The sequence below is a fragment of the Podarcis pityusensis genome (assembly GCF_964106645.2).
Source record: "Podarcis pityusensis genome assembly, chromosome: 3".
In the NCBI taxonomy this organism is placed as follows: Eukaryota; Metazoa; Chordata; class Lepidosauria; order Squamata; family Lacertidae; genus Podarcis; species Podarcis pityusensis.
Window position 1 is genome coordinate 1,182,789 of NC_138026.1, and position 13,819 is coordinate 1,196,607.

At 43.4% G+C, this 13,819-nt stretch overlaps 1 protein-coding gene and 1 long non-coding RNA gene across 4 annotated transcripts in view; both read right to left on the reverse strand.

Annotated features, from left to right (window-relative positions):
- Window positions 1-7,733: 7,733 nt before the first annotated feature.
- ANKRD66 (ankyrin repeat domain 66) lies at window positions 7,734-12,645 on the reverse strand. Of its 3 annotated transcripts, XM_080997509.1 has the most exons (5): window positions 12,515-12,645; window positions 11,975-12,129; window positions 10,783-11,011; window positions 9,278-9,452; window positions 7,734-8,999 (listed from the first exon to the last, which is right to left on the reverse strand). In XM_080997509.1, exons 2-5 carry the CDS (start codon window positions 12,111-12,113, stop codon window positions 8,979-8,981), a joined length of 564 nt encoding a protein of 187 aa, XP_080853635.1. In that variant the 5' UTR covers window positions 12,114-12,129; window positions 12,515-12,645; the 3' UTR covers window positions 7,734-8,978. The 3 variants fall into 3 exon arrangements, with proteins under 3 accessions (XP_080853635.1, XP_080853633.1, XP_080853634.1); XM_080997507.1 differs by having other exon boundaries at window positions 7,734-9,452; XM_080997508.1 differs by having other exon boundaries at window positions 7,734-9,452; window positions 12,480-12,639.
- The window catches only part of LOC308472536, a 188,134-nt gene continuing 182,048 nt past the window's right edge, over window positions 7,734-13,819 (reverse strand). Inside the window, exon 2 of the long non-coding RNA XR_013983564.1 lies at window positions 7,734-7,919. This is a non-coding gene — a long non-coding RNA (uncharacterized lncRNA). The remainder of the gene's footprint in view (window positions 7,920-13,819) is intronic.

Sequence of the window (13,819 nt, forward strand, 5' to 3'; positions counted from 1 at the left end):
TTTTAAATTACTACGTTGAATCTGGAATTTCTCATGGAAGACGACACATGGAACCAAAAGTGGAATACACTGCGGGAAGGTATGATGGAAGAAGAATAACAGCCACCCCACCCCCTTTTAGAAGTGTTTTCAAATATTTTCAGGTTTCAGAAGCTGCCCTGGATAAAACATGTTCCCATTCAGACTTCCTCTGGCTTCCGCTGGATGTTGGAACCTGCCCTAATCTGTGCACAAAAATGCCATCTGAAAGGCAGCCTGAGCTACACCGCTACCCGGCAGCAAATCTAAGCAAATTAAACTTGTGACTGTAATGGAATATTTCCCACATTTACATGCGTAGTGATGCTAAATGTGGACTAAGAAAACAAATATTCACTCATACAAATACTATAAATATTGTTTTCCATACCCAGCCTGCTGGGTAAAAGCGTTATCACCAGATATTTCTTCTGTTCTGTTCTGTTCTGTTCTGATGTTGATTTAGGAAATTTGGAACAATAGGGGGAAATGTATCACTATACACTGGTCACAACACAATAAACATTTCTGCAATTTCTAAGGTGAAAGGGGATGCCCAGATGCTTTTCTCATATTTATACTGCTGTCAAACCAGATGTCCCCTATCCTATAGTTGTCTGTCTGATTATTCCTGCCTAAGTGTAGAATCTACATTTGCCCCTATTAAAATTCATTTTGTTTCGTTTGGGCCCAGTTCTCCAAACTGTTAAGGTCATCTGTCTTCAGCGGCATCTGTCTTCAGCATCATCTGTCTTCAGCGGCATTAGCTACCCCTCCCAGTTTGGAGTCCTCCACAAATTGTATGACTATCTCCTCAATTCCTTCATAAAGGAGAATCCTGCACTTGTCCCTTTCATCCAGGATAATGAACCATCGGTGAACACTTTTGGGGTTGTGCCAGTCAACCAGCTACAAATCCACTTAATAGCAACCTCATCTAGCCTGCATTTTATCAGCTTCTCCACAAGAATATCATGTGGGAGCTTTGTTGAAAGCCTTTTTGAAGTCAAGATACTCCACAGCATTCCCTTGATCCACCAAGCTTGTAACTCTATCCAAAAAAGAAATAAAAGTAGTCTGGCATGACTTGTTTTGAAAAACCCATGTTGGGTCCTCGAAATCACAGCATCCTTTTCTAAGTGCTCACAGACAGATTATTTAATGATGACTTCAAGGAACTTCCCTGAAATTGACATCAACCTGTAGCTGTTTAGGTCCTCTTTCCCTCTGCCTGTGACAGAGAGCAGTTCCAACTCAGAGGCCGAAGCCTGCCTCTCCTACTATGACAAGCTCCGCTCCCCCCTTATCTCCAAGGGCATGCAGTATGGTGGTCAGGTGGGATTGCTATGAGGAATTATGAAAAATGCAGCACGCCATTGTGTCGGCGATGAAAGCATTGCTTGAATGGGCTTGAGTCATTGACAATAATTTCTGATCAAATCCCACAAGCCTCTGCACCTCTGCCATTTTCTTTCTCTCTGCCTGACAGTCACATATAGAGCATTTTACACAGACCAGTTACTTCACCAGGCATCCTCAGTACATAAGATAGGAGATAGCTTTGATGTAGCTTTTGTTAGTTTTGTTAATCTTAGGGCCAGGAAATAGAGTTTCACATGGAGGTGATAAAAATGCCTGACTTTCCTTGTCGTCCTTCCTTTCCTGTTTACTGCCTGTTTATGACCTCCGGGGTTTACTAAATGCATTTCGCATTGGTTCCTGTTTATTTTAGCTTAACCATGTATGTATGCATGCTCAAGTAGGAAATTAGTTCTTTGTAGTTAAAAGGATTTCTCTGATCTAACTTTGTCCCACATGGTAATTTTTTGAAATGCTCAGAGGAAACCTGATGGGTTCTTACAAACTCTGTGTCAAAAGTTCTTTTGTTAATAAAAGGGACCTGGGCCAGGGTGTGGCAGATTATTATTGGCACTTCCTCCCAGAGTCTTGCTGGCCAAGCCTCGTGTGTATTTTATTAATCATGGTCCAGTCCTTCCTTTACCTTCAGAACACAACAATACAGAGTGATGTGTAGAGCGGAACAGAGAGCCCTGTACACAGTTGGAGACTGCTTGGGAAACAGCCAGCAGAGGGGGGTGAAAGTGGGAGCAGTCAGTCCTGGCAACTGCTCTATTGGGACAAGACTGAGTGAGAAGTGTGGCTGAGCTGTATGCCATTTCCTTGAATAAAGGGTTAACTTCTCTGACAAACTCTACTTCTTGCATAGGAATCCAGCCCTGATAACCTGAAAATAGTTCTTGCATGACTAAAGCCTTTGAACTCCAGAAGCTGTAAGTGATTATTCCAGTCTAATTTACCCAAGCTGAAATGTCTGCTAACAGCAACTATTAGATTCAAGAGCTGGGGGGAAAATCTGCCATTCCACTCTCTAAAAACTTCCATTCATGGCATATAAGGCTGTCCCTTTCTCCTTCTGTGCATCACTCTTGTCAGCCTTGCCATCCTCCTTCATTCTTGAACTATGCAGAAAGTCAGCCAGGGCACTTGAGGACATCTGGGAGCAGCCTGAGAAGTTTCAGCTGGAAAACTGGTGCAGAGGATGTGCCTCTGGAGTATTTCCTGGCATAGGCTGGTGTCAAAGCTCTCGCCTGTGGAAAGAGGTTTGAGTGCACCCTTAAAGTCAAAGCCTAAGGAATGGTTTGGCAGCAACCTAGCTCTACCAGTATCACTAAATATTATGTTACACTTTCCTCTGATATTTGCCTAGGGTTTCATACTAATTCTTTAGCAAGAAATAACAGGTGCAAATTGTCCATCATTTTCAAGTCCTGCAGGAATGCATCAGTCTCAGATAAAAATAGAATGCATCTCTACATAACCTTGAAAACAAATGCTCTGGGGATTGTGAGTAAACGTCATGTAAATCATTGCTTTTTTGCCACAAGCTCTTGGCAAAAGAGTTGGTTGTTCTGCACCCCATGAAAAGAAGAATGCAAATCAGAGTGCAATAGGTGCCCTATGACAGCATCACTTCTCAATTTCATGGATAATAAAGCATGTGCTATCCAAAAGTTAAAGACTACAGCCTTTTCAGACTGTGTATCTGGAAGAATGGAAGACCAAGGGTGCAACTATCAAAGAGCGGAGAGTTTTCCACTCCCAGTTATATTCTACACAGTTTGCACATCAATTGAGGCTGTTGTTGGAATGTTGTTGAATGCTTTCATTGCTGTAGTGAATTGCATTGATGGGATGAGAAATGGACACCTGAAATCCATTGATAAAATCTTGACTGCTTTTGGTGTCTCCAGATGTTTCTACATGTGCTTGCTAGTTATCAGGATTTTCTGGAGAGCATTCTTTCCTTGGATACTTGAAGACACAAGCTTATACCAAACATACACAGCTACAACGTGGTTTCTAAATTGTACCAACCTCTGCTTCACTGCCTGCCTGTGTACATTTTACTTTGCAAAGATTGCTAACTTCCAGCACTACATTTTCTTCCTCCTAAAGACGAGAATCTCCAGATTGGTACCCTGGATGCTTCTGGCTTCTTTGCTTGGATCATTGGCAACTACGTCACCTTTCTTCAAAGAAATTTACATCTTTACATGCCAAAACTATAGTAGTTTTGATATATTAGGAAATGTCACGTTTGAAGGCTTTACAGTAGAAACAGATTTGGATCATTTGTTTCTGTGGTGTGGTCTGGGATTCACAGTGGCTTTCTTCATCTCAACCACATCAACTTTTCTCTTACTCTTTTCTCTGTGGAGACACACCCAGCAGATGCAGAACAGTTCAGCCAGTTTCAGCAGCCCAAGCATGGCTGCCCATTTTCAGGCTGTGAAAATAATCATTTCTCTCTTGGTCATAAATGTCATTAATTTTGTGTCTTTGATGGTCCTTCTGTCCAATATATTTCCAGACAGCAGTCTTGCAAGCCGACTTTGCGCCATCATTCTAAATGCATGCCCTTCCGTGCAATCTAGCCTCTTGATTTGGGGAAATCCTAAACTGAAAAGGGAATTCAGTAGAGTTGTGCATTATATCAGGTACATGTTCTTATTTGGAAAAGGTGTGATGAGAGATGCATTCTGTCTTCCATCAAAAATTATTGGAAGCATGAGCTGCATCCCAAACACACATTCATATTCGTGTAATCCAGAAGTGAGACAAGTGACACATGAGGAACTGCATTAAATTAAAATCCTGTGGACGGAGAAGATGATAAAGCAGTTTTGTTGCTTGATTGAGCCTGTATTCTAGCCTGATTTGCCTGCTGTGTACTTAAAATAATCTTGAAAATAAAATTGTGTCCCTATAGAATAAAATGATAGTGGAGTCTTTCGATGAAGTAGTGAGCCAACTGAATCTTTCTATGTAGAGACAGATTGTTGAACTATGCATAACCTTTCCACTACAGTATAGAATGAGTGAAAATATGCATTACAATTAGGCTATTAAAGAAAACACCAATCATTATGATGGACTGGATAAAAGGGCAAGAAAATTAAGAATATTTGTGTCTGTATGAGTGAGCCTGCCAGGAGCAGAGAGTCAATCTTGTCTGAAAATCATACCTTGGGCCCTCTTGCATAGAAGTTCTTCTTTCGTCCACAGATGTGCAGAGGATAATGGACTTTTAGTCAGCAGCACTCTACTCATGTGAAATCACACACATTCCTGAATAAGTGCTGTGCAAGTCTTACTGTGATGAAAGCAGAAAGCCCTAAGTAGTCAAAGTGTTATGAGCTGCCACTGACTAGAATACAGTATGGGGTTGCACCTATTTAAGCTGCTTTGCCACTGTTTCTCCCAGGCTTTGTAATACATACTTCTGCAGTAGCAAGTATATGTATTACTAACTTTTGGAATAACATTTTGAGAAAACTGTTTTTCAGAAAATAATTCTTCAGATTATAATGAAAAGAATTCTTCATCTTAACTGGATCATTTAAAAAAAATGACAATTCAATTTACAATTAAAGAACAAATTTAAGAATAACATTCAATAAATAAATATATTGGGGGCCGCTAGGGGCGCATTGGAAGATGGCCGACAATACCATCTCTCCGGCTCACACGAGGTAATTAAGGGGCTAATATGGGAGTAATTAGCCTCCCAAGGTTTTCCCAGGGAATTGGGAAAACACTGCCCTCGCCTGCGGTTGCCAATAAATCACCCCCGAGTTTGAAAGAAGGAGGGGGTGAGGGCACTAAGCGCACAGCACTCGTGTGGTTTTTTTTTCGCTCTCCCGGACGCCGCTTCTGATCGCGCGACCTGGTTGCAGGAGCTCAAAATAAACAATTAGAGAGCAGCAAATGCACATGTTTCGAGTGAAGGAAGGGAGTTAAGACTGCTAATTAAAGTGACCTCTGTGAAGCTGAGCGACGGGCTGGATTTAACAGGAAAATAAATCAAGAAGAATATACATCAAAGATGTCGGTATGTCAGAACGGGATGGAAGGGGGGGGACTTTTCTTTTTTCCTCTATGTGATTACCTAACAATCCCCCCCAAGAAGAACCGTTGCAACAATTGATAATAAGCGGGATGATTATGAACTGTGTGTGGAAATGAATTATTAACCAAAGGATTTGTTTGTGGAAGATCTGGAAAGGAATGGAAGGCCTTTGGAATGATGCAGTTTTAAAAAGAGATTCGCCATGACAGGCAGGCTTCGTTGCAGGATTGACGATCAAGAGGGGGAGGAAGCCGTGGCTTTGTTATTATATTGGACTCTGTGTCTGACCTGGCAGAACCCCCTGAAAAGATCGAGGTGGGAGTGACAAGCCTGCGAAGATTAATGAGCAGACGCTAAGACTGTTTTCTATGGAAGTGCTGGAATGGCGTCTGCTGTGTGAATATGACCTTTGGATTAATGTGAAAACACACACAGGACTATAACAACGTTTGTTTTCAACTCGCTTGTGGAGTCTATCAGAGGTTACAAAGAAAGGAAAAATATATGATAACAACAAGAAGAGATGAGGAAATAAGAAAGAGAGGAATGGACAGAACTGTGAATACTAATTGGATAGAACTATGAACATCAAAGCAGCAGCAATAAAGATGATTGGATCCCTTTCGGAGCTCGAAGCATGGGTACCCCCACCAAAAATTTAAAATTCGGTTTTGTAATTTGGAATTAATGTGATTTGATTGGTCTGTTAATAAAAATAATTTTAAATAAATAAATAAATATATTGGGCTGGAGCCAAATAAGTTGTTGAGGTAACAGAAGCCAGTGCAATGATCCCCCCTCCCCGTCCCTTCACATGCCTCTGCACCCTCCTCAAATTGGCTCAGAACCGTTGGGAGAACCCCCGAAAAGTGTGTGCCCATGTGGAGTAGCGGTGAGAGTATTGGACTAAGACCTAGGAGACCACGGTCCAAGCCCCTGCTCAGACATGAAAGTCACTGGGTGACCTTGGGCCAGTCACTTTCTCTCACACTAACTCTCTCTCACAGGGTTGTTGTGAGGATAAAATGAGGAGGAATACCCAAGAGGCCCATGTGTGCCCCCCTGAGCTCTGGGAGGAAAGGTGGAATGAATAAATATATAAAATAGTGTGAGGAGGGAGAGGAAAGAGGAGAAAACATTCCTTCTAGAAAGCAGAAATGCTTGCGCTTCTGGAACAGTCACCTTAGCACAGAGGTTGTCAACCTGTTTTGGGTCCACAGCTCCCTTGCCCAACTACATTCTTTCTGCAGCACCCCTGTGGGGCGCAGGACGGAGCCCAGTTACCGGCATGTCACCCCTTGCCTGCAGAACTGGCAGCCCCTCAACCCTTTTCGAACACCCTCCCTTGTGGAGTGTTCCCTCAGCCTCCTTCCCCCTCTCCTTGGGAGTCCTCTGGGCAGCCGCTGCTGCTGCCCCTGGTCTTTGGGTGCCCTCCTGCCCCAAAGAGAGACACCCTTCGCCTGGGGAGCTTATAGCCAGGGCTGCTGCAATAAACAGCTGTGCAAGCCTTTGAGAATCAGAGACGCGAGAGGGCATCAGTGGGTTTTCAGGGGAAAGAGGCTGGGCCAAGGCCACAGGGCTTGGACAAGTGGGAAACCGCTCAGACACTTGCTGCTTTCTAGGCACAGGGCAGCAAAAGATGAGCCCTAATAGAAGTCAGGAGGCCTTCTCTCAAGGATCCCACGGATCCGATACACCATTCTGGATGGTGCATAAGGGACATGGGAGTCCTTCAGGTGAAGACTTTTAAAAGCAAACCTTTAATGAGGCAGTTTCATTCCTTTGCTTGTCTGTTATTTTTCTTTCCTCCCTTCTATATTGCCAATGGAAGGGATTCCCCCCCCCCCCGCCCCCCAGTGGAGTAGAAATGAAATTGAAGAAGAATAGGAGGAAGGAATCCTTTGTTTAGAAAGACTTCCCCCTTTGTCTCACTGCAGCTCTAAGGGAAAGGGTCTACTTCTTGAAACTCCTAGGATGTCTGGCCACATCCACAACATACATTTTAATCACATTTAAAGCAAAAGGCTAAAGAATCAAGGAAACCAAGCTACGATTTCCAGTAAGCTTAGCAAACTGTGGTTCCAAGGATTGTTTAGGGGAAGCCAAGTGTGTCCGGAATATATCTAAATGATGTATCAAAATGTCCACAAACTTTTGAATATATTTGCTACCAAACTAATTCAGATGGTGAGTCCAATATCAGTTTAATGGTAGCAGATAATTAAGAAGATTGACTTGTTCATATTTTTTTCCAAAACAACAACAAAAACAATTTTAAACTGTGTGAAGCATAGCAAGATAAGTTTTTGTTTATTATAGCATCTGGAACTCCAACCTTCAGGTTTCCACAGAGTTAATGAAACTCACCATGTTTCTCATATGGTTTTTAAATGCTGTTATCCATGGTACTTAGCTTTTCTACATAAGCATGCAAAACTGAGCATATGACACCATGCCTGTGAAAAGAATACTCTCCATATTTACATTTCTCAGAAACCTGGAGCTTCATTATGATGGATATAACTCAGTGGGTTTGTTTTCTCTGGACAAGTCTGAAAGCTCAGTGGCTGTTCATCCAACTTCCATATTCTAAGGATGTGGCATGAAGATTTTCCTCCTGAGTGGAAAAGCTGTTTTAAAGGATAACAGTTGTCAGGAGCTGGACTGAGGAGGAATGATGGGAGCCCATCTCCCTTTTTCTGAACCTTCCATAGGGCAGGAGGACAGTATTGATTTAGAACAGTGGTTTGCAGAGGGACATAGTCCAGAGGGAAAAGCTGGAAAATACTGAGGGAGGAACAGCTAGAAGAGGAAACACCAAGAGAGCTGGCAGATTCAGTGTCTTTGGACAGCATTCCTGACCCCCTTCGCCTAAGACCAGACGGGCTCTGAGAGTGATAGAACAGAGAGCTCAGTAGCAACAAGCTCAGATTATCCAACGTAGGAGTGATGTAGATTAATGGGGACGGAGGGGTAAAACTTTACTGGGAGCAACGCCATTTTTAAGAGAGATATGCATTCCTTTGTCTCTTGCTGTGATCATTAAAGAACTTATTTGGTAAGAACGCTCCTTTCGTTTTATCTGCTTATTTGCTGCCACAGGGGAAGGGATCCAATGCCCCAAAGTCTGACAACAGTCCATTGTTGCAGTTTTCTAAATTTTGGGCATTGGCACGCACAACCATTAATTGCGTTCCTTGTACTTGGAAGTCAAACTATAATTGGAGACACTTGGATTTAGAAAATAAAATATGGGCTGTTACAGCAATCTACATGTTTCTTGCAAAGCTATAGAATTTGCACAAAGGTGGTCTGATTCTGGACCTGCTTTACAAGCTCTAGCCATGTCAATAATCCAGTGCTTTACTCTGGTTTTTCGTTGTTCTGACCTCCGATTTGCTGTTTGCTTGAGCATTTCCACAGCGGGAAGGTTTGCAAACTTCAGTCCCTTCCTTTATATCCACCTCCTGGATTCTTTATCTCTGATCACCAGCATCTCTTTCTTCAGTGTGATTTATCCAGCAATGTGTTATCTCCTGTTGTTAGAATTCTAAGGTCCAAAATATAAAATAAATGTTCATAAATGTACATGGCAAACACATACATAAGTATATAAACCTTGTGTCTGAAACATCACCACCACAGGCACCACCCTCTTGGCCTCCTGCACCAGCAGCTCCGGTTTCACCTCTAATTTTTACTAGATGTGCCCAGTAAAGGGTTTGCATCGAACCAAAAGATGCTGTAAGCGCTGCTCAAAAGGAAGGTGTCCATGTTACTTAGCTAAGGCAGCTGGGCTGCATCTGCAGAGCTCTGCTCATTACTTACTCTAGGAGTTGGATCATCGTCTTTCCCCACATGCTTTTTTGTGGGTTTCTTTTGTGTGTAGGCTTTATTTTTCAAAGGTTCTGCCTTTTTACGCTCCCAATCTTCGTCCTCCAGGTCCAGCTGAGTCCCCTTTAATTTTGCTCTCTGACAGAACTCCCTACACTCTACCTCTGCCCTAGATGAAAGAGAAAGGACGGTCATCTTCACCAAATTCAACAAAACCTCTCAAGCCATCTGGAATTGATATGGCATATTTATTCAATAGGGGACGTGGGTAGCACTGTGGGTTAAACCACAGAGCCTAGGACTTGCCGATCAGAAGGTCGGCGGTTCGAATCCCCGCGACGGGGTGAGCTCCCGTTGCTCGGTCCCTGCTCCTGCCAACCTAGCAGTTTGAAAGCACTTCAAAGTGCTAGTAGATAAATAGGTACCATTCCGGCGGGAAGGTAAACGGCATTTCCGTGCGCTGCTTTGGTTTGCCAGAAGTGGCTTAGTCATGCTGGCCACATGACCCAGAAGCTGTATGCCGGCTCCCTCGGCCAGTAAAGCGACATGAGCGCCACAACTCCAGAGTCGATCACGATTGGACTTAATGGTCAGGGGTCCCTTTACCTTTACCTTTTATTTATTCAATAAAATATAATATTCTTAGTGTGCTGATTGGTTGTTTTCAATCAGTAACCCAAACCACTTATTTCTATGTTACATTTTGTTTGTCCAGGACAACAATGGGTTGGGATCTACTTTTTGCTCTGGTGTGGCAAGCCCCTGTTTGGGGTGGGGGTGGACAGAAAATCCTTGGTTCAGATCTAGGATGCCAGGAAGGGGAGGCAGGCCATTGCAGAGCTTATGTGAGGCCGGTGTGTGAGTCTTGCTCTTCGCATGACAGCAGAGGTCCGGCAGGCCTGGAGGGGGGGGGGCGCTGAAAGGAGCCCTGGCCAGGTTAGCCCTCCAAGGCCTGGGGCAAGCGTACCTGGCTGCCTCCCCCCCCCCTGCAGGCCAGAGAGGCATAGTGGAGTCCAACAGGACAGCTGTGTGGATCAACAGCTGGCTTAACTATGGGCCAACCAGCCCTCATGGCAATGCACCCCCCTACAGGTTGCCTGGTTAGTCCGTCCTCCTGGCTGGCACCCCCCCCCCCAGGACTCCTTGACACTCGCCTTCAGCCTTGCACAGCCAGGGCAGCGTCACGTAACTCCCCTGGGGGTCCTGAGGCACCTGCACAGGTTGTGGTACTGGAGCTTTGGAATATCCCTTCCAGTGGGGATTTGGCTGCCTCTTTATTGTCACTCAAACACTGTTATTTTTAGAGCCTCATCTTCTTAATCTGATTTTTATACTAATCCCTGCTTTAAATTGCATTCTTTTAACTTGATTTTTTAAAATAACAACTTTTTTTATTTTATTTTGAATGATGTAGTTTCTCTGCTCTACCAGCTGAGGAGTGGGATATAAATCTAGCTAATAATAATTGATTTATCTGTTAACAATTTGTTGATACTTACACCTCTAAGAACGTGACACAATCTTTGTGTCCGTAGATCTCTGCGATCCTCTTGGGTGTGTCCCCATAGAGATCTGCAGCATCAATAGGCGCATGCAGAGAATGAAGGGTTCTCAACACTCCTAGTTTCCCTGATTCAGCCCCAAAATGAGCTGCCGTCCATCCTGCTTCAGTTCTCAAGCACAGGCGAGCACCATGCTCCACAAGCAGTTTTATTATCTTTGAGTGCCCTGTAGAAATACAAGGATGGGAGCAAAGTGGGTGAAATGGATCACAGTGGAATTTCTTCATTATAGACAAGTTCCAGTTGCAGCCACCTGCTACCTGAGGCAAATCACAAAATAGTGTCCCCCTCCCTGCCAGGTAAGAAGGGTGAGGGAAGATGTACAACAGGAACAAGGGTGGAGGAGAAAATTAAGGTCTCTATCAGGACCTGCTGCCCTGTGGATCCTGCCACCCTTGCCTCGTGAGTGGGCCAGCCTCGATTGCTGCAAATACACCCAAGTCTCTGTGGCACCTTAAGGGTGTGTGTGTGGGTGTGGGTGTGGGTGTGGAGTGTTAATTGGTGGCTCCCCACATGCTGGCTCTCATCCACCATTCCTGGCCCTCAACCAGGCTGGCTGGGGCTGATGGGAGTTGGAGTCAAAGACCTGGAGGGCTCACACGTTCCCCACACCAGCCTTTAAAACGAACCAATTTATTGTAAGCTAAGCTTTCATGGCTCAAAACCATTTCATCAAATGAACAAAGCGTAATGCTGTGTTGATGCGTAGACATGCGCATGAAAAGACAAGAATTGCAAGCAGTGCTGTCAAATGGCCAAGACAGGCAACAGGTGAGATTTGGGGCAATTCAGTAAATACAGTGACCATTTACAAAAGCAGTAATTGGTCATAGTGCAGTCATCCTAAGACTATTATGTTATTTCCTACTCCTAGTGGAAAAGGAAACCAACAACTCACATAAGGCCTATGTGAACGGAAACTAACCTCTCAACGAGCTGTCATTCAGACATTTCATGCTGCAGCCTCCCTTTGGAATTTCTTTCTTTGGAGAATGTCACTTTTCAGGTCAGGTCAGCAGCAGAGAATCTTAGGAGACTGAAATGTTCTATTTGTTTCTGAATTCTGCTGTTTTTTTCTGTGAGATTAGTACCCTCTTTGTGAATGCAGTAGAAGAGATTTATTACTTACCTTTTGCTGCAGCCCAGTGCAGTGGTGTTCTGTCACTCCAATAAATATCTTTGCAATTTGGGTCACACAGCCCTGTCTTGAGAATCTCACCCACCAGGTCACAATTGCCCAATGCTACAGCTTCGTGAAGCTCTGTCATGCTGTTACATTAAGCTCTGTGCAAGACAAAACAAAAACAAAAAACTGAAAACCCAAATCCTGCATGATAATACTTTTTTATCCAATGAGACACAGTTATTAGTGGTACAGTGGTACCTCAGGTTACATACGCTTCAGGTTACAGACTCCGCTAACCCAGAAATAGTGCTTCAGGTTAAGAGCTTTGCTTCAGGATGAGAACAGAAATCATGCTCTGGCGGCACAGCAGCAGCAGGAGGCCCCATTAGCTAAAGTGGTGCTTCAGGTTAAGAACAGTTTCAGGTTAAGTACGGACCTCGGGATTGAATTAAGTACTTAACCCGAGGTACCACTGTAAAAGGAAAGTAGTAAGAAAAAAAATATTTACAGGCAGTCTTTGCTGAAAATGAATCACATGCCTACCGTCTGTGCTCATGCTCCAATCCTATGTCCCCTTGTTTGGGCTTAAGTCCCACTGACATTAGGAGAGAAAGACAACATGAGATTTTGCCCCTGCAATAAAGAAAGCAGTCTGTCTGCTGATGACAAAATCCCCCAGTCTGTTGTTACTTACTCTCTATGGGAACTGGCTCCTCCCTTGTTAAAGCTGCAGAGCTTTAAAGGAGAAATCTTTACAGGAATGTTTTCAGCAGATGCATGTCACACAGGCTTAGGCATTGAATTTTAGACAGCCTGTGCAAATAAGGTAAAGGGTGAATATTGCACGATAGGAGAACTGGGTTGTAAGGTTTCGTGATGCTGCAGATTTATTAAATATTTTAAGGAAGGCATCTTTTCCAACTGCTCTTCCCTATCTGAAAAAAGGATGGCCTGAACTCTTCTGAGGTGCTTCCAGGTGGGTAGCACCTGAGGCTTCCCAATTGTTGCTCTTCTGTTGCAAGCGGCAAGCGGAATTGCAAGCAACTCTCCATACTAGTGAGCATATTGTGCTTTTTAAAATGTGTACAATCTGCTATGTTCAGTCCTACGCACCAGCAGGCTTGACATGGCTGCTGTCTATGTCAAAGGGAAGGTCCCAATTGACCTGAGCTGCCCTTGACTCTAAGCCCACCTTTGCCACAGTGGCTGTTGTTTTATCAGACATTGGGGTTTTTAATCAATCTTTTAATTAACACAAAATACTTTGTTTAGTTATAATTTTAAGAATGTTTTAAAATATGGAAATGCCATTTAAATGAAAGTATAGAGCTGCAACACTATAATGCTAATTCTGAAAAGAAGGGGGGACTTTCTGGTCACTACTACCTTACAAAGGTAATAAATGACGATGAGAGAAATGGCTTTTTAGCAAACATTTTTATAATAGCATAATATCATCATACTTTAATGCTGTAACACTTTCATTTAAGTGGTATTTAACAAATTTTTAATATTAAAAATTATAACCAGTAATGAAAAGATAGATTAAAATGAACAATACAGTATAAAATGGCGCCCACTGGAAATATTATGGTGAGTGTGCTCTGTGATCGTTCACCTGCCTGATACATCATTGCCCTTCTTCAAACCATGGACTTCAAAAAACACACCTGTGCAGTTAGTGCTGCTCTTCTGAAAAAAGGGAGGACTTTTTGTTGCCAGAGGAAAGACAGGAAAAAGTCCAGGATTGCAATGATTGGAGGTTGTATGAGTATCCCATAATAACTGAGCAAATTCTGCACTAAATGCCTAGTGTACAAGATCTGCTTAACTATTGTTGGCTGTTGG

Excerpts from the sequence above, each read along its gene's own strand:
- ANKRD66 (XM_080997507.1), bottom strand. The coding sequence starts at position 12,113 with ATGACAGAGCTTCACGAAGCTGTAGCATTGGGCAATTGTGACCTGGTG. Across the intron at positions 11,012-11,974 it reads GCACTGGGCTGCAGCAAAAG|GGCACTCAAAGATAATAAAA; the intron begins GTAAGTAATAAA and ends GTATTTCTACAG. Across the intron at positions 9,453-10,782 it reads TGTGTCACGTTCTTAGAGGT|GGCAGAGGTAGAGTGTAGGG; the intron begins GTAAGTATCAAC and ends TCTTTCATCTAG.